The sequence below is a fragment of the Nanorana parkeri genome, unplaced genomic scaffold (assembly GCF_000935625.1).
Source record: "Nanorana parkeri isolate BGI_ZX_2015 unplaced genomic scaffold, ASM93562v1 scaffold813, whole genome shotgun sequence".
NCBI lineage: Eukaryota > Metazoa > Chordata > Amphibia > Anura > Dicroglossidae > Nanorana > Nanorana parkeri.
Window position 1 is genome coordinate 473958 of NW_017307081.1, and position 25149 is coordinate 499106.

Below are 25149 nucleotides of genomic sequence, written 5' to 3' on the forward strand. Positions count from 1 at the left end.
ATGGCTCTCGTGGGTGAGTTATCTTGCTATAGGGATTTCAGATCATGCTCCTATATTAGTGGAGCTTTGCTGGGGACACTCCCTCTCCACCAGAGTGTGGAGAATGAATCCCCACTGGCTTTCTGATCCTTCTGTGGCGGATGCTTGCTCTCAGGCTATTGGTCACTATTGGAGTGATAATGCCTCCATTCCCCCTATTGTAGCTCCCTCAGGGGCTGTTGCCACTGCCTCCCAGGATATCATGGAAGCATTCCTGTCTTTCTATAGGGAACTATACTCCTCTAGGGTCCAATACACTACTGCTGAATTGGAGGGCTATCTATCTCAGATTTCCCTACCATGCTTGCAATCCCAAACCAGGGAGGAATTGGATTTACCAATTACAACCGATGAAATAGAAATGGCAATCGCTCAGTTCCCTACAAGGAAGTCCCCAGGCCTAGATGGCCTTCCAGTTGAATGGTATGCCTCCTACAGGGAAGAGATAGGGCCGCATTTACTGGACACTTATAATGAAGCGTTTGATCAGGGCATACTCCCTCCTACTATGAGGGAGGCCCTTATAGTACTGATTCTGAAACCCGGTAAGGACCCCACCAAGTGTGACTCATATCGCCTATCTCTTTAATTAATGTTGACGTGAAAATCTTGGCCAAAATATTAGCAGTGCGTATTAATAGATATGTCCTATCCCTTATTAATAGTGATCAAGCAGGATTCATGCCAGGTTGGTCCACTAGAATGAATTTACCAATCAGGCTATTTACCAAGCAGGCTATTTACCAAGCAGGCTATTTACCAATCTTCAGTTTTCTCACCCCACTACTGAGGGCAGGGCCCTGATCTCATTAGATACCCATAAAGCCTTTGATAGTGTAGAGTGGCCCTACTTGTTGAAGGTACTCCGGGCCTATGGGTTCGGTTTTCAAATGGTAAGGTGGATAGAGATTTTATACAACTCCCCAAGCGCCAGGTTACGAGTTAACAAGGATATCTCTGCCCCTTTTAGTATCTCCAGGGGAACTAGACAGGGATGTCCCCTCTCTACTATTCTTTTCGCTCTGGCAATTGAACCTTTGGCAATTAGGATACGGGAGTTGGACTCCTTGTGTGGCTTGTCGGTAAGAGGTCTGGAGGAGCGGGTTTCCTTATATGCTGATGATACACTGACTTACCTTTCTGACCCCAACGAGTCTTTGGCTCACCTCCTCCAACTACTGGACCTGTTTGGAACCTTTTCAAGATTCAAGGTTAATTGGGACAAATCTGTCCTCTTTCCCTTGGATGATGTCACAATAGCCAATATACATCCTGTGTCCACATTGAGAATTGCCCATGACATCACTTATTTGGGTATTAAAATACAGCTACCCCTGTCCCGCTATATTGATAACAACCTGACTCCTGTTATTGACTCTTTTCATTCGAGAACTAAACAGTGGATGGACTTACCCCTGGATCTAATGGGTAGAGTCAATATCATAAAAATTAACTTTCTGCCTGAACTCCTGTATACTGTATACTAGCTAATGCTCCATGCTATATTCCCAAACAATATTTTCGTAAAATTGACTCTATTTGTATTGTGCTTCTCTGGAGGGGTCGCACCCCCCGAGTGGCTCCGGAGGTGCTGCAGCTTCCACGCTCCATGGCGGGTTTGGCCTTCCCTAACTTTCATACATACTACCTGGCTTCCCAGCTGGTGGTGGTGCACGACTGGCTGACCCCCCAGATGGGAAATGCCTGTACTGCAACGGAGCCTGCCATACTGACCTCCTTTGAATCCCTCCAAAACGTTGTATTCAGGGGAATCACTAGATCACACCCAGACACTGCCCTTATTTCGGTGACCCTTCGTATTCTCAAATATGTAATTAATTGGCTGCCCATAACCTCCTGGTCTCATTCTCCATATGCTCCGCTATGGGGTAATCCTTCCTTCCCAAAGCTGCAGCGCCTACCATCAGCCGCCTTCTGGTCCTCGAAAGGCATTAACTCTCTGTCTCAGTTATTTTGTAATGGGGTGATGCTTAGTTTTCCACGGCTCAGGGAGGAGGTACGATTGTCTTGGGTCTGTTTGATGAGCTACCGTTGCCCTCGGGTGCTCAAACATTACTCCGCCTGCTTTTATTTTATGCCAAAAAAGCTATCCTCCTAGTGTGGGGTACCCCAAAGGCCCCCCTCCCTGGGTGACTGGAAAAGGCTGGTGGATCAGGCATTACCCCTCTACAAACTTACATACGAACAACGGGGCACCCCACTCTGCTTCACTCAAATTTGGGGCCCCTGGCTCTCTTCTGCCAATACGAATATTGACTTTGTTTAAACAACCTCACTGCTCCGTAGCTTACTAGAGCTTTTAACATCCTCCGCACTACCTGCAATGCCTTGCTACCACTTACTGTGCCTATCAATACTGTGATACTGAGTATATATTAACCAGTAAATTATAGTCTCTGTTCTGGAGTTGTAAACCCAATCTGTATGTTGCATGACATTGTGTGAATTATTCTGGGCTGTTAGCCCATTGTCTGGATTTTAATGTTTTTTTTTTTATTTTGTTTAGGATGGAGGTATACCATAACCCCAGATGGGTGCACATGAACACCAGAAGAGCATGAGTAAAAAACGGATCTACTTTAATTCATGGAGATATCTCTGAAACTTGACAGGGGAACTCTGCAGGACCTTCCTAACCTTGATCCAGAACATGGTTCTAAGAATCCCATGAAGGCCTCCAACAGGGGGTATCTGCAGCAAGGCCCTAGCATGTTCTGCCTGTTGACAAGCCAGGGGAGCGCAAATCCCTCTGGTGCTGATTACTTCCAGCCATGCAGATAAGGAGCACCCAGGTGTCATGATTACAGGTTCAGGAGAGCCAGAGGGCAATGCATTGCCTCTAAGGAAGACACTGTTCGACAGTAGTTCTCACAGCGTGGTAAGGATCAGACCACTTGTTTTGTCACTGGGAGCACACCCAAACCTACCGGAAGATGAAGGGCCCACATCACCTAAGTGATTTCCAAAGAAGTCCAGATCAGGAAAGTGACTTGAACTGGGACTACCTGTTCTGGGGAATCAGACTTAAGCCCCGGGTATGGAAAAATCCACTCAAAAGGAGTTCCTCCAGGGCAGATGGAAGAGACCACCCCAGTCACCCAGAAGACTGATAGGTCAGGGACTTCTTGGTCCACAGAAACCATCAAAATGTCTCACTCCGAGCCCAGGCCTCCAGATATAGAGGGGGAAGCTGATAAGGAACAAGAGTCAAAGAGAGAAGGGGAAAAGCATGTTAGGAGGGTGTTCCCTCAACACCGTACAAGTTTCTGAAAGGGAAGGAGGGGGTATTTCTCTGACAGTTAGAGAAGGATCCAATCCCTCATAGAGTTACATAGTTACATAGTATTTGAGGTTGAATAAAGATAAAGGTCCATCAAGTTCAACCTTTGTGTGCGTGTGTGAGTTTGTGTGTGCGTGCGTGTGTGTGTATATGAGTCCCTGTGTGGTCTAGTTTTTAAGAGTACCTGTACCCCTGTATGTTATAGAGTGTTGACTTCTTTAGTGAGGGTTTGAGCTGAACAGCCTCGCACACTGGAGACCAATAGTTACCAACACTAAGCACCTGTGAGAACCTATCTGGCCGAAACTTGCAGGTGTTAGGCCCTTTAGAAAGATTCTGACTGCAAGAGTCCAAAAAGCAAATCCTCTGCAGGGAAGTTCATCTTAGTGTTCCACCATGGGGATGTTCCACTAGGATGGACATAAGGTCCAGTGCTTAGAGAAATAGCAGGTGCCTCTGACAGATACTGAGGAGTCAGGTCCCAAATAGGGAAGGGAGCAGTAGGAACTGGTCCCAGTTGACCTTGTAGTTCTGGAGGTCCCTCTGGGGAAGGGGGATGTTCAGGATTACCAATTACCACGAGGGTTACCAAGGAGGTAGTGTAGCTCCATGTGGGGTACTACCTGAAGCCAACTTCCCACAACAGGAACAAGGGGCCCCAGGGTGGGGGAAACCCAGACATGCCTAGATAGATGGCATGCTGTGTGCACTAACACCAGGCCAGCTGAATATGATGCCAGACACAAGTGGTTAGCATATGGTCTAAAAGGGGTCATGTGAACACCCAAATACAGGGGAGGCACACTAACCAAGCACCCAAAAGACCAGGGGCATATCTGCCGTGAGGCAAACAAGGCGTTTGCTTCGGGCGGCAGATTTAATGGGGGCAGCAAAAATGCCGTTACCAAAAACATTTAGGCAGACGGGCTGCACAGAAACCGGCAGCCTGGCTGCCTAATGTGAACGGGGAAGAAGCGACGGGCGGGGGGACGGAGCGGCAGGAGGCAGGGGGCGAGACAGAGGAGATGGGGGCGTAGATGGAAGAGGCGGGGTGAAGACTGCAACGGAGGAGATGGCGATGGTGGAGGCAGGAGGCATCGCAGAGGCTCCAGTCGGGCGGCGAAGCTATGACTATTGGACGCCAAGGCAGCGGAGGAGGCTGGGTTCCCCGTGCCAAGTAGGAGGATGACTGTGCTGGGAGGGCCCAGCATAGACTCTGCACAGCCCACCACAAATCCTGCACAGCCCCCCTGAGATCCTGCAGACTGCAGGATCTTAGGGGGTCTCTGTAGGATCTTTGGGGGGTTTTGCTGGGTCTCAAGGGGGCTTTGCAGGATCTGTGGTGGGCTTTGCAGGTTTCAAAGGGGGCTCTGCAGCCTGCAAAGCCCACCACGGATCCTGCACAGCCCCCCTGAGATCCGACAGACTGCCGGGTCTCAGGTGGTCTCTGCAGGATCCTTGGGGGGCTTTGCCAGGTCTCAGGGGGTCTTTGCAGGATCTGTGGTGGGCTTTGCAGGATCTTTGGTGGGCTTTGCAGGATCCATATGGGGCTCTGCAGCCTGCAAAGCCCACCACAGATCCTGCACAGTCCCCCTGAGATCAGGCAGACTGCAGGGTCTAATGGGGTCTCTGCAGGATCTGTGGGGGGCTTTTCAGGGTCCGTAGGGGGCTCTGCAGCCTGCAAAGCCCCTCACAGATTCTGCAGAGTCCCCCTGAGATCCTGCAGGTTTATATATACTTTAGTTTTAGTATAAATGTTAAAAAAAGGCTGTAAATAGGAATCTTTGATCATTGGCATGTAGATGATGTGACCATAAAATGATCCTTTATCAAATTAGCTGCTCAGGTGTTGGAAAAAAAATAAGATAAAATTGATTAGGAATAATGAGGGTGTCAACAAATACATTTAGACAAATCTGGATGCCAGATCATGGCAGGAAAAGCCTGTCTTGCATGTACAAGCAAGCATGTACAATCTTGTATGTTTCTATGCAAACCTGTTTAAAAAATTATTTTAAATTGTCATGTTCATGTGGACTGTCTTTCTTTTTAATACTCATTTGTGGGTTTCTACCTAAAATCCTGGTTGGCTTTGCCCTTGTTGCGTCCTATCACACTTTGGGCAATGTATGTAGGCTGTCCTAGGAGTATTTCTGTGAAGGTTCTCATTCATCCAGGTCATGGTATATCTGTATAAAATAAGTCAAGGCAACTGGACTTGCTGTATTTTTCTTGAATGTTCTTGAAAGTTTGATCTGATTAGTGAACCAATGAACAGAGATGAACAGCAAGAGAAGACATTAGAGAGTGTAGACTCTACTTGTGAGAAGCTCTAAAATGTATCTGCAGTAAATTAAATAGAACTTAGATTAAGGTAAATTAAATGAAGGTACAGTAGTGTATGTATATTTACCTGACAGTAACAGTAATTACATGAACACTTGGTTGCTGAATGACAGGTTTACTTTAGAGTAGGGATGCACCAATATATATCGGCCGCCGAAACATATCGGCCGCAAATGGCACTTCACTATAGCCTGTACAGCTCCTGAAGGCGGCCGAGTGGCTCAGCCGAGCCGAAGGCATATCCTTCGGCTCGACTGAGCCAAAGTGACACCTGAAGCGGGTCGAATGGCCGGCTTTGGCAGTCATTCATGTTCAGCTGACTGAAATCAGCCGTACAAGCCTGAAGTGAATAGCCGAACAGCGTTCACTTCAAGTGGGTTATTCACTCGGCTGCCATCAGTAGCTTTGTGAATAACCCTGTCAGTATAGAGGATTCCTGTTCATTGATAACAGGGGCTGCAGAAAAAGAGATTGGGGACTCTGTGTTCTCAATCTCTTTTTCTATTTAAAAGCGAAATATCAGGGATCTGTTTAGACCCTTAACATTTCCCCCGAAGCCCCTAAAAGTAAAGTTTAAAAAAAAATATTTAATACAATAAATACATTTTAAAAAATAATTATAAAAAAATTAAAAAGTTAGAATAAAAAACATTTTCGGTTTCGTCCTGACATTTTTTTTAATTTCGGTTTCGAAATTTTAATTTCGGTGCACCTCTAATTTAAAATGCGTGTATAGCCATTTTTTATTTGGATAGGACAGGTCAAAACCCTGGTCAGTTTATTTCTTACTGTCGGTATCCTGTTAAGGAGATTTCCTTTCACTTTCTGTCCTGCTTCTGAAACCTTTACAAAATGAGGGACAACTGTCACTTTTTCTGGTGACAGTTGTCACCAGAAAAGATGTCTCCCTTGGAAGGTTTTCTCTCACCTTCTGTTCTGGTGACAAGTGTAAAATTGTGGATTTACCCATCACCTACTGTCTTGCTGATTATGGTCACCAGAACAAAGAAAGGGTAAATCTACATAGCTGGGGCAATGTAAACTTGACAGGGTTTACATCCCTTCCATACTCCCAAACTATGATTATGTGGCTACTCATATGATAAAGAGTATCAGATTCACATAGGCTCTCAACAGAGAAGCAGTTGACAGTGGGCATTACACAAAAAATGTTATCCTGTGTGAATGTCTAATTAGGTAGCAGAAAGAGGGAAGAACTGAAAAATGTTATATTATTTATATTTTATCCATACATGCAAAAGTAGATGGAGTTTCATGGTCATGGTCATGGTCACTTGTGTTTTATAAATTAAGCTGTATATACTGTAGCATATACATTTTTCATGTATTTTTATGATTTTTTTTTTTTTTCAGGATGTGGAATTTTTATTGTCCTTTCTTCGGTCATAGCTGCTATAAGTGGACTACTTGTGGGCTATGAGTTGGGTATTATCTCTGGGGCCCTTCTTCAGCTACATAACCAACTGCACCTTAACTGTCAGCAGCAAGAACTAGTAGTGAGTGCACTGTTGATTGGAGCACTTTTGGCCTCACTGGTTGGAGGATTCCTTATAGACTACTATGGAAGGAGAATCGCAATTATGGTTACATCTTGTATACTTGGACTTGCCAATTTGCTGTTGATCACCATTGTATCCTATGAGAGCCTCATTGCAGGACGCATCATCATTGGCATTTCCATATCCTTATCTGCAATTGCTACCTGTGTTTATATTGCGGAAATTGCACCTCATCATAGAAGAGGCATGCTGGTGTCTCTAAATGAACTGATGATTGTAGTTGGTTTTCTTCTGGCCTACATTTCTAATTATCTCTTTGCAACTATTAGCAATGGTTGGCAATACATGTTTGGACTCATAATTCCTTTGGCTGCATTACAGGCATTTGCTATGTATTTTCTCCCTCCAAGTCCTCGTTTTTTAATCATGAAGGGCCGAGATGAGGCTGCTGGCACAGTGCTTCAGAAACTAAGAGGAACCTCACAGACCAAGGAAGAGCTTACAGCTATCAGATCCTCGATAAAAGCAGAATACCAATACAGTTTTTGGGACTTATTTTGCTCAAGGAACAACATGAGAGCCCGTCTGTTAATAGGCATAGCTCTTAGCTTCTTTGTCCAAATTACAGGGCAACCAAACATCTTATTCTATGCTTCTACTGTACTCAAATCAGTTGGCTATCAGAGCAATGAAGCTGCTAGCCTGGCCTCAACAGGAATTGGTGTTGTCAAAGTGGTCAGTACAATTCCAGCAATATTGTTTGTAGACAGAATTGGTAGTAAGACTTTCCTTTGTATTGGGACTGCTGTCATGGCAGCATCATTGGTTACAATGGGAATAATAAGCCTTAAGATTGATATTAATTATAATAATATTTGTAAAACCAGCCCCAATCTAAACCAGTCCTTTGAGGACTCCTACCTGTACAAAACAGACATAATTGGCAAAAACAATGAGTCTCTACAGAAAGAATTCGGTGAATTGTCATCAACCAGAACATTCTTACCTCATTCTTCAGGAAATGAGACCAAAATGGACCAATGGACTATTCAGACAGGACTCACACCCTCTGAAGAAGCTGTTACAGCACAAGCACAAGGTGTTCCAGTAATCATGAAGTGGTTGTATTTAGGCAGCCTACTAATTTATGTCGCTGCATTTTCGATAGGTTTAGGACCAAGTAAGTGTCATTGGTTTATCTTGACTTTTTCAGTAGTTTTTAAGGCAGGTGATAATATAGTTTTTAGTGGTGGCTGAGCCAGGAGTCTTATATATGATTGCAGACCTTGGTGGCTGCATAGTTCTGTACAACTGACATAATATAAATAGGCACAATCAACCTACAATATGTTGTAATGTTAATCTCCTATTGTTTCTGCTTGACAAAATAGATAAGACGTATATACAGGTGAAACTCGAATAATTAGAATATCGTGCAAAGTTCATTTATTTCACTAATGCAACTTAAAAGGTGAAACTAATATATGAGATAGACTCATTACATGCAAAGCAAGATAATTCAAGCCGTGATTTGTCATAATTGTGATGATTATGGCTTACAGCTCATGAAAACCCCAAGAACCCCAAATCCACAACCTCAAAAAAGTAGATTATTACATGCAATCAATAAAACAAGGATTGTACATAGAACAATGTCGGACCTCTGAAAAGTACAAGCATGCATATGTACTCAGTACTTGGTTTGGGCCCCTTTTGCAGCACTAACTGCAATTACGGTACTTTTGCACGATATTCTAATTATTCGAGTTTCACCTGTATATGATGAACTGGCTACAGGCCAGATTTGATCATGGGTTGTTTGGATGCTTAGCATTGCCTTTAACTGTACACTACTTCTTCCTGCGCACACCTCTCTAGGCTTTCATTTGATATCTGATCCATAACCTGTTTCTCTGTGTTCAGTTCCCACTTTGTAGTTTCTGTATTTAATCGAGTACCTGGTGAGTGCTGCTACTCTTGAATGTGTGTTCACTTTAACTCTGTCTCTGTTGTTCAGTCTGTTTTTCTGTCTCAAATGTGCCCCCAGGGAGGGCCACTGCCTAGGATTGTCATCAAAACAACTCCAACTCCACCGCCAGGAGCTCTGGCAAAGACCTAGCTCCTTCACAGTGAGCCATTGCCATCTGCTGGTGACGCAACTTGTAGTCTCTGTTCCCTCTGCCTGTTTGTATATTATAGGCATCTAGTCTACTTTTTAAACAGTTTTGACTCCTGCCCTTGGAATGCTTCCACTTTTGGCATTTGACTCTCACAAGTTAATTTACTAAAGGCAAATAGGTTGATTACTTTGCAAGGGAATATGCACTTTGCAGGGAATGTTTCCCCTTAGCTTAGCATGGTGAATGTGGTGAAATTTTACTTTCCAAAAAAACCACAATCATCTGCAAGGAAAATAAAAAAAAAAGTATATTTGCTTGCACATGATTGGTTGATGGAAGCCAGCAGTACTTTTTCCCATTCACTAAACTAAGAGGAAACTTCCCCTGTAAAGTGCAAATACCTTTGCAAAGTGAACAATCTATTTGCCTTTAGTAAATCAACCCCTAGTATCTCCTCACACTATCTGTTGGCTTTTTGTTAAGATTACGTCTATTCTTTTCCTCCGACCTGCACTAAGAGTGCTCCCAAACCCCAAGCAGCAGTCTCCTGCTGTTCCTGACAAAAACAACAACGAGAATGAAGTTCTGTATTTTAATATTAATTCAAAGTATTATCACCATTTAACAGCCATTTGAGTCGCTGTTACAACTAAAACAGCATTAGGATAGCAGTTCTTTGTCCCAACACTAGTTTAAAAAAAGTGAAAAGTGCAGCACCACATTTACTTCCTGGGTCTCAAATTCTACTACAGAGCATTTTATAAGAACAACCAGTAGCACAATGTAATCACAACATTATCTAAGATATCAGCATGACTTTCCTATGAGTTAAGGCAGCCGTCTTAAAGCTTTGCCCTGCTTCACCTGCAGCAACAGGTCGTTTCAATAAAGTTCTACTGCTTGCTATTTTTACTGGTTATTAAAGAAGAACTCCGGGCAAATAAAAACGTAATTCTTGCAATGGGGCTACCCCCCCCCCCCCCATCTCTGCTAAATCAGATTGCTGAGGTGCCCCTTCAAAGGGCCAATATAGTGAGGGGAATTTATTAAAATGGAGCAAACAGAATTTGGAGCAGATGTCCAAGGTAACCAATCAGCTTTGATCTATCATTTTCATTTTAACTGAACAAACCAAAGAAATTCGATGATTGGTTCCTATGAGCAACTGCTCCATATTCTGTCTGCTCCAGTTTTGATAAATCCCCCCCCCCCAGTGTACTTTTGGAACAGAGAGACACAACGTTTGTACAGCACTACTTAGGAGGAAGAACAACTTGCATAGGTATTGAGGGAATATGACTGACCCTTTGTTAATACTTAAGTACAAACTATACATGGGAATACAGTTTTTAAAATAACACACATTGATAAGATTGATTAAATCAAATGGATTACTTAAAACATTAAAAGACAATAGTTCCCTTTTAAAATTAACTGGAACCACAGCATTCTCAAAAGCAAATTCTGCAACATTTTCAGGCATTTCCTTAACCCATCCAACACAGCAAAAATGTTTTTTTCTCACATTCACTCATTCTCCTATATATTAGACATGTAAGCTGCAAAAAAACTTGGTTCGGTTCGGATATTTAGTTATTTCAGGATTCGGATCCGAAATTAAATTCGTTTCAGGTTTCGGATTCGGACGATGCCGAATTTTTGTTAGTTTTGGATGAGTTTACGAATATTCGTTGGGAATACCACAGAAAACCATATACAGATATTAATACTAAAGCTGAATCTCCTAGACCCGAATGGCATTCGGGATCCGAATTTCCAAATTGCATTCGGGAATCGGGAGCTCCAGAAAGCAACACCGGTCTGTAAGCCTCAGCTTCAGTAATATATGTATATGGCTCCCAGACTCGAATGGCATTTGGGAGCACCCGAATGCAATTTGGAAATTTGGCTCTAGGAGCCTCAGCCTTAGTATTTTATGTATATACTGTATATGGCTCCCATGTTGCAGTAATGAAAATTTGTGTTCAGACCCATTCGGATGTATTAAACTGAAAAACACATCTGATTGGCCAGAAAAGTTACATGTCCGATTCAGTTTAGTTTTTGAACGAAATACGGACAGGATCCGAAATTCAAAAACGGATGTGTCCGAATTTCGGAAAATTCGTCCGAATTTTGATTCGGAATGAATCGAATCACGCATGTCTACTGTATATGTGACTTAAAACAGATGCTGTAAAGGTTTACCAATATGCACTGGATGACACCATATATAATTTCATTTAGAAATAAGATCTCACAAACAATTGCAGATCCTCAGATTACAAAGCCAGTAAGGATGTCAACTCATTTTCATTGACTAAAAACTAAAACATCAATTTTGGTTAGATAGATTTTGCCTTCACTTTGATATCCTTCAGCTAGTTGGTGAACTGTTCTGTTTTTCTGTGTTTTAGTGGCATGGCTGGTGCAGAGTGAGATCTTTCCTGCGGGTATTAAAGGTCGGGCCTTTGCAATAACTAGTAGCATGAACTGGGGCATGAATCTCCTCATATCCTTGACCTTCCTTTCACTCACTGGTAAGAGTTCCATTTTAACTTGGTTTTGATTAATTATATGCTTTCTAATTCAAAACACTAATATAAAAAATATATGGAAACACAAAAAACAGAAAAGAATTTAATAACATGGAGAAACCCATAGCAACTAGTTAACACACATCTTGCAATGAGCTATCTGACAATAGTTATTTGATATTTAACTGGCTGCCTTGGCTTTCTTCTGTTTGTGCATAGGACAGTGCTCGTTTCAATGATTGATAAATAAGCCCAGTTAAGACTTTAAATTAATATTTAATAGCTCTTCAATACATTTTTCATAGAATTCTTCATTGAAGGAGTTCTAAAGTCCCAGTATATACTATCGAGTTTAAGATCAGCATTGTTATATACATGAGATACATACTATAGTTCTTTTTCATGATACAATCAAATCTTATTCAAAATAATTCCTTTTATGTAGTGAGTGCTGCCCAGTGGCGTCACAAGGAGGGTGCGGGGGAGGGGGGGGCAACAGACCCGGGTGACACCATTGGAGGGGTGACACCAAAATGACTGAGAGTCATTTTGGTGTCACCCCATCTGAAAAGTTGGGCACTTGGTCATGGACTGAGAGCCCGACAGCTGCAGGCGAGATAGAAGGGGACCCGGTGGCATACCTTATCCCACTGGGCAAGCGTCAACTCCAAGTATCAAAAAGATGACCACGCATGCGCTATAACATCATTACGTGCTGACGTCACGAGCATGCGATATGACGTCACAGCGGGGTGTCACCCGGTATCTGCTCTGGGTGACACCCGCCCTTGGGACACCCCTGATGCTGCCTTCTGTCTGCCCATCTCTTCAACAACTTCCTGGATTCCCAGTGTGCTTTGTGTCAATTTCCCAGTTGCTTGATGTGATGCAATCTTGATTTCTTAAGACTACATATCTCATTACGCATTGCTTCTAGCAAGCAGCTACGATGTTACCTTGTTAGAAGTTTAGGCATTGAGTTCAGATGGAAGGCATAGTTAGAATAGTGACACATAAAAAGTGCATAGTCACAGGACTGAGTGAAATTGTGTCAGTGCATTGAGGAAATACATCCTATGGTCATCTTCAATGAGTATGTTTACAAATGTCTAGCTTGATATGGTTATTAGGAATGAGATAGAACTTATGGAAATATAATATAGAAATACATATTTATTTAGAGTTTCTGACCATAAATACAACTTAAAGCAGAAGCAAAGTGTAAAAAAAATGAGAGGTAGTGATTTTTGGCAGAAGAGAAATGCAAAGTCTACAAACTCAGCCCATTCACGGCATCTCTAAGATGCTTGAATGGGCTGGGTGCTGTGGAGGATGTAACTCCTATGCACATGTGCAGGAGTTACATCATCAGTTGGTCACCCAATGGCTGGAAACGACATCCGAGAACCCAGATATGTCAGTGGCAGAGATGGAGTCGGCGGGGGACAAAAGTGAGGACCGAAGATCAATCTGATGGCGCTGGAGAAGGGCTGACTTTAAAGGTACGTGTGTGCCAATGTGCAAGTATGCACAGCAAAAACAACCAAAGTTTTTTACTTCCGCTTTAATCAATGTACATTCTACAAAGGGGTCCAGAAAATCGAAGTCTATTTGTGCACTGATTTCTCAATGAAAGATTGATTTACTAATGTTAATGTTAATGTTATGCTGTATTAAAGCAGGTGTGTTGCGAAACACAGATTTTTGTGTTGATACTGTAAACTAATCTGTCACACAACAGAATATTGAAAGCCACGTCATATATTTCATATCAGAGATTAGGCAAATCTCACTCACGCCTGGAATTCACTAACACTAAAACACATATTAAATATTTAATTTTGATCTGATATAATACAGTTTATTAAGTTCAAGGTCCCATCCAACACACACATAGTGACATACCCAGCAGAGGGTATATGATGAAAACTGAATTTAGAGAATCTGATTTAAGTGGCCAGTCTACTAGTTCACATAAGGTGCCTGTAGGTGTAAAATGACATTCCTTCAGTAGGCGAGACACACATATACTTATTAGCACATAAAGATTTTGATGTTTAACCTAGGCTTATCTTTACTTATGGCAGGGATCTATGGTGGGCTGTGCAGGGTCTCAGGTGGGCTGTGCGGGGTCTAAGGTGGGCTGTGCGGCGTCTAAGGTGGGCTGTGCGGGGTCTAAGGTGGGCTGTTCAGGGTCTATAATGGGCTGTGTGGGGTCTATGGTGGGCTGTTCATGGTCTATGGTTGTCTGTGCAGGGTCTATGGTGGGCTATGCAGGGTCTCAGGTGGGCTGTGCGGGGTCTATGGTGGTCTGTGCAAGGTCTAAGGTGGGCTGTGCGGCGTCTAAGGTGGGCTGTGCGGGGTCTAAGGTGGGCTGTTCAGGGTCTATAATGGGCTGTGTGGGGTCTATAATGGGCTGTGTGGAGTCTCAGGTGGGCTGTTCATGGTCTATGGTGGCTGTGCAGGGTCTATGGTGGGCTGTACAGGGTCTATGGTTGGCTGTGTGGGGTCTTAGGTGGGCTGTACAGGGTCTATAGCGGGCTGTGTGGGATCTCAGGTGGGTTGTAGAGGGTCATACAGCTATTTAAGGATAACATTGAAATCTGAAGAAGCTTACGCGTTAATGTCTCATGCATGTGCACTGTTTGCTAAGCTGTTGATAGTTTATAAAGCCCACCTGTAACTCTTTTCAAAAATAATAAAAAATAACTCCGGGTATAGTTATTCTTAGCGATGCACCAATTACATTTTTTGCAGACCGAATATGAAAAACCAATACTTTTCCTCAAGTATTACCGATACTTTTAGGCTTGGTTCACACCTGGGTGTATTTTTTCTGCTTGTTTTTCAGCTCGTTTTTTTTGCGTTTTTTAGCACATTTTCCGTTCAGTGAAACGCACGTGTCACTGGCGGTATGAAGTGACCTACACTAAGGGGTTATTCTGTAAGCTGCCAAAGGCAGCTGAGTAATTAGCCGATCCGAAGTGAGCTAAATTGAGGGTGAGTGATATAGCGGCCGAACGGCAATGGGTGAATAGCCGAATGCCCCCGAACGTCATCCAGCTTGATTATTCTGCTTGCTACCTCCGAGGTAGTGAGCAGAATAAAAAAATTTAAACAAAAGAATAATAATAATTTTTATAAAACGGCATTGGGTCCCCCTCCAGATCCATACATAGGAAAGTTAGGAGGGACGTTAAGTTAAAAAGTAAAAAGTGCATGGGGTTCCCCCAAAAGTTGTTAGGTCTTATAATAATCTTAAAGGGGAACTCCAACCCCCATAAATGGGGGAAAAAAGTGGGGCCCCTCCTAAAATTCTCAACCAGACCCTTAATACGTGCCCAAGCCTGAGAGTGCAGGAAAGGGGGGGACGAGTGAGTGCCCCCCCCCTGCACCATACCAGGCCACATGCCCTCCGCATTGGGAGGGTGCTTTTCAGGGTTCCCTTCTGGAAAAGCACCTTGTCCCACCTTTCCCCATTTTTTGGGGGTGGAGTTCACCCTCAAAATTCCTATCAGACCTAAAGGGCCTTGTATGACTTTTGGGGGGAACCCCACGCACTTTTTTTTTAACTTGAGGGGTCCCTCCTAACTTTCCTACCAGACCTAAAGAGTTTGGTATGGATCGGGAGGAGGATCGCACACCGGTTTTTTTTTTCTTCGGCAGACCATTCTCCATGCTTCGGCTGTGTGTTCAGCTCAGGCAACCGAACAGCTCAGCCAAGCTGAACGTAAATGCTTCGGCTCGGCTGCTGTACGGGCTATTGTGAATACCAAAGGGCTTGGCGGCCGAAGTGAACAGAAGGATTAGCCGAAGCTTGACCCTCTAGTTATTATGTCTGTGAAGGACCTCTAGTTATTAGTTCTACAAATGTTCTGGAATCTCACAGTGCAATGTAAGCATCTCAGGGGCCAGCAGACAGTTTTCTGCATTTCATTGTGGGATGCAAGGGGGTTCAAGACTATGTGAGAAATTGTCTCTTCACACAGTCTTGTGTTACTGGCAGGATCATCAGGTAAAAATGAAGGAAAAAAGCATAAAAAAGAAAACTGATGCAACCATCACATCTATGGCTGCAATATATTACAGTTTTGTTTTGGGGTTTAGATACACTTTAAACACATATTTTGACAATACAACACATAAAATCAATGTATTTTTACATTTTCAAACCATTTTCACCAATTTGAAAGTATAACAATTGTGTCATTCTGTCTCCTTTATATGAACAGAGATTATTGGCTTGCCATGGATGATCTTCAGTTATGCTGCAATGAGCGTAATAACTTTTGTATTTGTCATAATGTTTGTTCCTAATACAAAGGGACGGTCACTAGAGGAAATATCTACGGAACTGGCAAAAAAGTAAGTGGATCTTCCTGCTGTTAAATATTGTCTTTGCACTAAAGGAGAAACCCAGACAGCTCATTCTTGTCCTGATTAGAGATGTGGCTGGGCTTGGGCAAAACAAGTTTGCCCAAGCCTGGTCAAATCTCTGATCCCCAACTTCTCCTCCCGACCCAATCAGTGGCGTCAGTTGAGGTGGGAACTTTCCACAACCCTTTGTAAAATATATCTGCAGGACAGTAAATTTACCTCCCAGTAACTCGTTGGTTAGGGAGGAGGAGGTGGCGGTCAGATTTTTGAGCGGGCTTGGGGGAACTCAGGCGAACTGGGTTCACACCAAGTCCAGCCTCATCACTAGTTCTGATATTCTCAGTAATTTAACTGAGAATTTAATTTAACCCCAGTTGAGCAGGGTTACTCAACTGGGGTTCCGCAACAGGCCAAGGTGCCCAGGAGGAGGGCTGGCAAAGACAGAGTAGTTCTGGGCAGACGTGGCATTAACACTTCCCCCAGCACCACTGCAGCAACCAAACCAAATGTTTCCTTTATCCTGACTGTTTGTTTTGTAAGCACTGTCTGGCAGTATATTTTCTGCCTGACCGTGTCTGAATAGTTCAGGTGGATTAAATAATCCCCTGACGTCAGGTTCAGTTTGGCAATGGGATAGAAGCTGCTCCCGCTCCAGTTAAGTAACAACAACCCAATAGCAATTCTGGGACATTATATTTGCACTAAAACCAAGGCATAATATTCCTCCTGACACCCTTATAGTATGCACCATAATCAGTGGGAATATTTTACTTTGCTGTAATTGGGAGTACTGAATGCCCCATTTACAATGGTGTCGGTGGAAGTAGGCAATGCCCCATTTACATTGGGGAAAATGGCAGGTACATACACTACTCTAACTTACTAAAGGCTCATACTACTTTCACTGAGGCCAATGTGAGGGCATTATTTTCTTACGGACATCAGTATGAGGGACAATATTTTCTCATTGACACCACTTTCTACAGTCCCGACATGTTCTGCAGCGCACAGTACACAAGTATTTTAGGCTTCTGAACGTCAATGCAAATGTATGCCATTGTATTCTTCCCAGAAAAAAAAAGCACTAGTTTAATATTAGAAAGGTTGTTTTTATTATTTATTCAAATGTTTTGGTTTTTATATCTAAAAATTATTTCAGGGGCTCCCTGAGACCTAAAATATTTTTAAGGGATTCTCCAGGATAAAAAGGTTGAACACATCTGACTTAGAGATTTACTTGCAGCAGGTTACTTCCTGAGTTTATAGCTTGCAGAAGTTACAGGGGTTACTTCAGTGGCGGAACTCATGGGTCGCTATGGCCCGAGACAGAGGGGGGCCCGGTCAAGAGCAGGGCTTACAATCCTCCCGGGTCTCGGCATACTATACTTTTGTCCAGGGAAGTGGAAACTGGAGCGGACGGGCCGACGAGGCGCAGCGATCAGTCTCCGCAACCCCGCTTATTGTAGGCGGAGACAGCCGAATGGGTTGGATCAGACTCCTGTCTGCTCTGGATTGGTCAGTGAGAGCAGTGGGCATGGTTTTGAGGGAAGAACGTGATGCGGCTGTGGACGGACAGACATCAGAGACATCGAGGAGGGGACAGAGGTAGAGAGACATCTGCGGTCAGCTGGTCATGGGGCTTGAAGTTGAGCCATTGTGCTGGGCCTGTTGCTGTATGGTGATGTGACAAGATTTCACAGGTGTCTGCTGGCTATCATAGCCAGCAGACACCTGGGAAGTCTTGTATGCTACATGCTGGGTCATTCATTGCTGTGCCTGTCATTGTCCAGCAGTACTGTTCCTGCTCTCTGTCCCTAAGGGCTTGCTCACACCAATTACAGTGCTTTCCAGAGCGGTTGCTGCACACTAAACTCCCCCCTGCGTTCTAGAGCAGGAGGAGGTGTGGTGGTGCATTGAAGTCAGTGGCACCGCAGCCATGCCAGCCCGCAGTGTGGTCACCCGCATCGGCATAGTGCATGCAGCATTTTTTGTGATCGCACTGGACCGGAACGCATGCATTGATTTGCCACACGATCCGGTGCTGGTGATCACACTGCAGACGGGGGCATGGCTGCGGTGCCATTGTCTTCAATGCACTGCCATGCCCCCTACCACCCAAGAACACAGGGGAAGTTTAGTGTGCGATACAGTGTGTTCCAGCAGCTAGAATGTGTTATTAGTAAAAAGCTATGCTCACTAGACATGTAAAAATTTGCTTTGTTTTGGATCTATTTGGATTTTTTCCCCCGTTTTCATATTATTCGGATCCACTCGTTATTCGTATTCGTAACATAGTTACATAGTATTTGAGGTTGAATAAAGACACGGCTCCATCAAGCTCATGGATGCATTCAAGTTTTCATTACTGCAAAATTTGTTTTCGTTTGCATTTGACAGTGGCGTCACAAGGGGGGTGCGGCCGGCACACGGTTGACACCATTGGAGGTGTGACACCAAAATGACTTGGAGTCATTTTGGTGTCATCCCCCTCTGAAAAGTCGGGTGCTCAGTCATGGACCGCATGACCGACAGTATCAGAAGAGAGGAGGGGACCCGGCGGCATACCTTATCCCGTGCAGTGACGTCTCGGCAGGGTGACACTAGGTTACTGCTCCGGGTGTCACCCAGCCTAGGGACGCCCCTGTACTTGGTATTTGTTTCATTTGGAAATTTGGACGCATCTGAATTCACAAAAAATTTGTCCGAAATTGAATTCGGCATGAAACAAAATTTACATGTCTAATGCCCACCTAACAAATGTTCTGAGCAAATGGGTGGCAATGGATGTCTTACAGTGACAACAGTTAAGGGGAGAGGAGGAACCTAATCTGATAGCTGTCAAATTAGGTTCAGCCCGCACTACCTGCAATGCCTTGCTACCACTTACTGTGCCTATATATGAGTCTATTTTTTCAAACAGGATGCACAGAACTACATTGTTACTGTATTATTTCCCCTATTATATACTGTACATAGTAAAGTTTCAGCACATCCATCTACAGTATGGCATTCTACATTATTCAGAAATGCTACCTAATCTAAAGTATTAACGGGCTCAGCATTCGTTAATGCACTATAAAGTACAGTGATGATGTACAGAGTACAATTACTTATAACAAGCAATCAAATTTCACTTAGCTCTAGTCAGATCTGTCAAAAGTTGGTTTATTTGCACCAGTGTACTAAATAACCCTATCAGGGTTATTCACTTTGCTGCCGAAAGCCAAGCCAACGTTCAGCTATTCACTCCGGCTCAGTACGGCTGATTTCAGCCGTACATCTACTGCCTTCAGTCAGCCGAACCTGCTCTGCAGGTTCGGCTGAGCCGAAATGCAGAGGGACTTCGACTTAGCCAATCCAACATCTGGAGCTCCGGAAGCTCACTCGCTGCCGTTCGCCCCTATTCTCATAGGGCCCCACTGGCAATGAGTGAATGGCCGAATGCAGCCGAGTGGCATTCGGCTCGGCTATTCTACTTCGTACCGCCGAGGTACAGAGCAGAATAGAAAAGAAGTGAAAAGAAGGGAGTAAAAAATTAGAAAAAATATTTTTAAAATGATAAAAAAATAGGAGAATTAAAAAAACCTAAATATTTTAAAGAAAAGCAAAAAACATCAGGCTCCGCCCAGTTGTTATTGTTTAATGACAGATCAGCGTCCCCAGGCCATTTGGGGATGCTGATGTCATTACAACTGGGCGGAGCCCAGCTGTCATTTGTGTGGAGAACAGCCGGCCCTTCAGCAAGCCGATCTCCTTCTTCGCTGTCTCTTCGGCTCAGTCGAAGAGACAGCCGAAGAGACGGCTGGATCCTTTGGCTCTTTAGAGAATAACCCCCTTTATATAAAATGAAGAAAGGCACTTTTAGGGCTTTATTAACTGAAGGCAAATAGGCAATAAACTTTGCAAAGGAATTTTCACTTTGCAGGGAAATTTATCTTAACTTAAAGAAGAACTCACAAGAAATAAATTCTTAACCCTTGCAGTGCGGCTTCCTCCGCACTGCAAGGGTTAAGTGTTCATTTTACCTAGGGAGCTAAAATAACAGACATAGTTACCTGAACCACAATCCCGGCTGACTCCTAGACTGGAGCCTTTAGCTTGTCCCTTCTTTCGCTCAAGCGATGGTATCTTCCTCTGAGTCCTAATGTCCTATACACTGTAGACGGAGCAAGCCTGAAGGGATCGGTCTTGGAGTCAGCCGGGATAGTCGTTCAGGTGAGTATAACTCTGATATTTTAGCTCCCTAGGCAAAACGAGCACTGGGTAGCCCCACTGCAAGGGTTTACTTTTATTCTGCCTGGAGTTCTTTTATAATAAATGTGGTGAAAATTCACTTTCCAAAGAATACCCAATCACGACCACCCACACAAACAAAAACCTTTATTTTTTCTTCTGCTTAATTAGATGATGGAAGTCAGCATAGCTTCCTTAAAGTGACATTAAACCCTCAGTTTTGTTAACATAAAACAATACTGTAATGTGTGCCTTACTGTAATCCATGGTTGTTTCCCTTCTCTTTGCTGCTCTTCCTTTTAAATCTGTATCTGTTCTCATGCTCTGCAGAACTTCTGTTTTGCAGCAGACTGCCTTGTCTCAGGAATGGCTACAAGGTGCCTGTGTATAGGTTTGTATAGGCTTGAAACCTGAGCCAGCCCTACAGGAAGAGGCCCTAAACTGCAAAGGGAAGTTCTCCCCCAGCATGAGAAGACATGAGGATTTAAAAGGAAGAGCAGCAAAGAGAAGGGAAACAACCATGGATTGCAGTAAGGCACACATTACAGTATTGGTTTATGTTAAAAAATCTGAGGGTTTAATGTCACTTTAAGTTAAGTGAGAATTTCCTTACAAAGTAAACATCCTTTAGTAAACCAACCCCATATACTAGAGCCTTTTGGAATAAATTAGAAGAGGAGCACATATGTCCTCATCATAATTTGAACCATTCCATTTGGGCCAAATGACTTATCTTACAAAAATACTAATATTTATAAAAACATAACCTTAAATTGATTTCTTTTGATGTTTGGAGGCTTATCCAAATGAGATCAGAGACACACTATTTATTAGCAAAATAATCAATGTGTCACTAATTTAAAGATTAAAAATAACTGGTCCACTGCAAAGAAAACATTGAAAACACTTACCTTTCCGGCTACCAGCCTTCCCTATCTGCGCTAATGAAGAAAAGCCTCTGACTGAAGATCATGCAGAATCCATCATTTGGGTGATATTTCTATTACCCCCTGAACTCACTGGTTTGATGCCCCAGGTCTTATGTCCTTTAGTAACAGTAGGAACCCCAATGCGGGGAAGTGTTGGATTTCAACCAGAGATCTTTTTTTATGAATGCAAAGGTAAGGTGAGTATTCTATGTTTTCTTTATGGGAGACTTTTTTTCCATGTTTTATTTTATCAACCTAATCAGTTGAACAGTGAATTATATGCCTATCATTAAAAAATGTTAATGTGTTCTTCTACCTGTTTTTTTTAAAATAAACTTTTGTCAATGTTTAATAGTATCCATATCTTACCGCTGTACTATCAACACTATGAGATCCATCTGGATATGTTGATATATTGTTATGTTGTTAAATTGTGCCTACCATTCATTTACTATCAAATTTGCAGATGATGCGTCTGTGTTATTGTTGTTTATATGTTGTACTGAGAATGTAATTTATTTTCCAGGACATTCATGTGCCATTCACTTTGCTCCTGGGGTAGGAGTAGACAGGACCTGTTGCCAGTGGAGCTCGATATGAACATAAAATAGATGTCATGTTGGACTAATGCAATCTGTAATTTGTAACTAGTTAAACATGTTTAAGGTGCACTTTAAATAAATAAAAATTACCTTTTGTTTTAAACTATACTGCTAAAAAAAAAATAATAATTGGTCATTGCAAAATAGTACTGTAATTATTCTTGAAAACAACAAATCAAGAGAAGGAGCTGCACATCGCAGTCGACCATCAACAGCAACTTTTAACAGTTGCTGACAGTTCTTAGCCTTATACATTGAAAGTTGCTGTTGCTGGTGGACTGTGGTGTGTGGTTCCTTCCCATGAGTTGCTGTGTTGGAAGGTGGATAGCTCCTGGCCTGCACCCCTGTGTGCCCAGGTATTGGATGTAGCTGTGATGTCTCCTTTGCACTAGTATCCTTGGAAACAGAAGCAGTTCAGGCTTAGACAACAGTTTTTATTTTGGCAGATTTATGATTAGTTATTTAAATTGCTCTTTGCTGTTCTTAGTAGTTTTTCAGCTGAGGCAGCTAATCATAGAATGCAACTAAGACAAGGGGGGTGATTTACTAACCTAAACACACTCACGCACCAGGTGCGTGTGATTTTTTACACAGCAAAGCGTATTTATCAACCAAAAAGTCTCTATAAGCATATTTCCACTAATGCCATATATGGAAAAATCATGCACATGATGCATATATAATGCTGCTTCACAGTTTAGACAAAAATGGTTAGCTCATGCATTTACATTCCTGCATTCATCAACGCAAGCAACACAATGTAGAGCTAATTTACACAACATCACCTTGCAATTCAGGGCAGGGCTTTGCACAACACACCTGCTGGGTGTGTACACACTACAAAGGTGTTTAGATTCCACCCATAGATCATGCTGGGAGGGAACACACTACAGAGGTGTATACATGTTTGTGGTGTGTTTATAAGGTTATTAAATCAACCCCAAGGAGTCCTGTCAGCTGCACAGTACACATAGCTGCATGGGGCAAATTGTATATCTTTTAAGAGAAAATGTTCATAGACCCCAGCAAATATACAAATATGGGATACTGTCATGCATCAGTAAATAAAATAAACAGCTGACCTCAAAGAAAAGATCCCTACATGTAAAAAGGAAAATTAAATGAACTAATGTACACACAAACTACAACCAATATGTTTAGTCAGCTGTTTCATTAAATATTTTTTGAACATCCGCAGGCTATGACCTAGCGTAGTCAAGGATAAAGAAATGTTACGCATTAATTTACATTTTCTTGTGACTGCATTGGTAAGAGATTATATACTGTACAGATAATTCTAGTTCTGTCTAGACTTGTGCGCCGTCAAAAAATGTGTTTAGTTTCGTTTCGGTATATCCGTTATTTCGTATTTTTGTTAGTTTCAGCACATTTTCGTAACCTTACGAACATTCGTTATGATGAAGTTAAAAAGCAAAAATACCTTTGTTAATATTGGAGTTGATGTGGTAGTTGTTTTTTTTTAATCCGAAATACGAATTCCGTTAATGGATTCCGGATCCGAATTTCGTATTTCGGATAAAAAAAAAACTACCATCAACACCAATATATTAACAAAGGTATTTTGCTTTTTAACTTCGATATAACGTATGTTTGTAATGGAACGAAATTCCGTTGACGGAATTTCGTATTTCCTGCCTGTATTGTAATGCAACTCTCAGCAGCAGAAGAGACAACCTCTGATTGGTCAACCAAACGAAATACGAATTCCGTTAACGGATTCCGGATCCGAATTTCATATTTCGGATAAAAGAAAAAACTCACCAACTCCAATATTAACAAAGGTATTTTGCTTTTTAACTTCAATATAACGAATGTTTGTAACGGAACGAAATTCCGTTGACGGAATTTCGTATTTCCTGCCTGTATTGTAATGCAACTCTCAGCAGCAGAAGAGACAACCTCTGATTGGTCAACCAAACGAAATACGAATTCCGGATCCGAATTTCGTATTTCGGATGAAAGAAAAAACTCATCAACTCCAATATTAACAAAGGTATTTTGCTTTTTAACTTTAATACAACGAATGTGCGTAACGGAATTTCGTATTTCCTGCGTGTATTGTAATGCAACCCTCAGCAGCAGCGGATCCGTATTTGGGATTAAAAAAAAAAATCTTGTCATGTTGTTAACCTCATTTACAGGGGTAATATTAGTTCCCGTTTCAAAGAAATTTGGATCCAAAATTCATTCGGAAACTGCAATTCGGATTTCGGATGCTTCCGAATTTACGAATTTCAGGGAAATTCGTATGAATTTCGATTCGTAACGAAACGAATCGCACATGTCTAGTTCTGTCACATTAAGAGAATCTGTCCTTAAAATAAACACAAAACTGTTAAACTAATGAGGTGTAGGTGCTTAGTCTCAGCAGCCTCCCAAACCCTCCTATTACAGTCAAATCTCAGGCCATTCTGACAAGTAAAGCTTCTGCATTACTTTATAGTGTCAGAGCTTGCCTATCCCTACCTTCCTCCTGTACACTAGACATGCAAATTACGTTTCGTTCCGAATGGATATTCAGACAAATTCCGTTAAATTCGGACATTCGGATGAATCCGAATTTTCGAATTGAACGAGTCGGAGTGCGAATAAATCTGAATGTACATTTAAGGAAAATTTAGATCTGTCCAAATATCATTCAAAACAAAACTGAATGAGATATGTGACTGTTCTCTGGCTGTTGGGGGTTGCAGGCTTGGACATGTGACTTCATGGCGAGGAGTAGATAGAGTTGATAAGAACAGCAGAAGAGCACACGGTATCAAAACTAAAATTACCCCCCCAAAAAAAAACCAAAAATAATTTTGTTCATTTAAAGAACCCCCCATCCGAATAGATACAAAATAAAAATTCAATTCGTTCTGAAACAATTCGGATGGATCAAAAATCCAAATAACATACCAAATCGAATTTCTTATCCTAAATCCGAAAAACTAAATACATAAAAATCTGACTTAATCCGAAATGAAACAAATATTTTGCCGGGTTACATGTCTACTGTACACTTCTATTGTTGAGTAAGGCTGCCCAACATAGTATTGGACCAATGGTAATATGGTGGGGCAGGGCTTAACTGTAAGCTTCAACTCTGTCAGTGAACTCTTGGAGCTTTGCCTTTCAGAAG

At 42.4% G+C, this 25149-nt stretch overlaps 1 protein-coding gene across 1 annotated transcript in view; it reads left to right on the forward strand.

Annotated features, from left to right (window-relative positions):
* Positions 1-22119, forward strand: part of SLC2A12 (solute carrier family 2 member 12) — a 54343-nt gene extending 32224 nt beyond the window's left edge. Inside the window, exons 2-5 of the mRNA XM_018565104.1 lie at positions 7061-8386; positions 11744-11866; positions 16096-16228; positions 21929-22119. Of these exons, the coding sequence (XP_018420606.1) occupies positions 7061-8386; positions 11744-11866; positions 16096-16228; positions 21929-22013 (1667 nt within the window). The 3' untranslated portion in view covers positions 22014-22119. The remainder of the gene's footprint in view (positions 1-7060; positions 8387-11743; positions 11867-16095; positions 16229-21928) is intronic.
* Positions 22120-25149: the final 3030 nt, after the last annotated feature.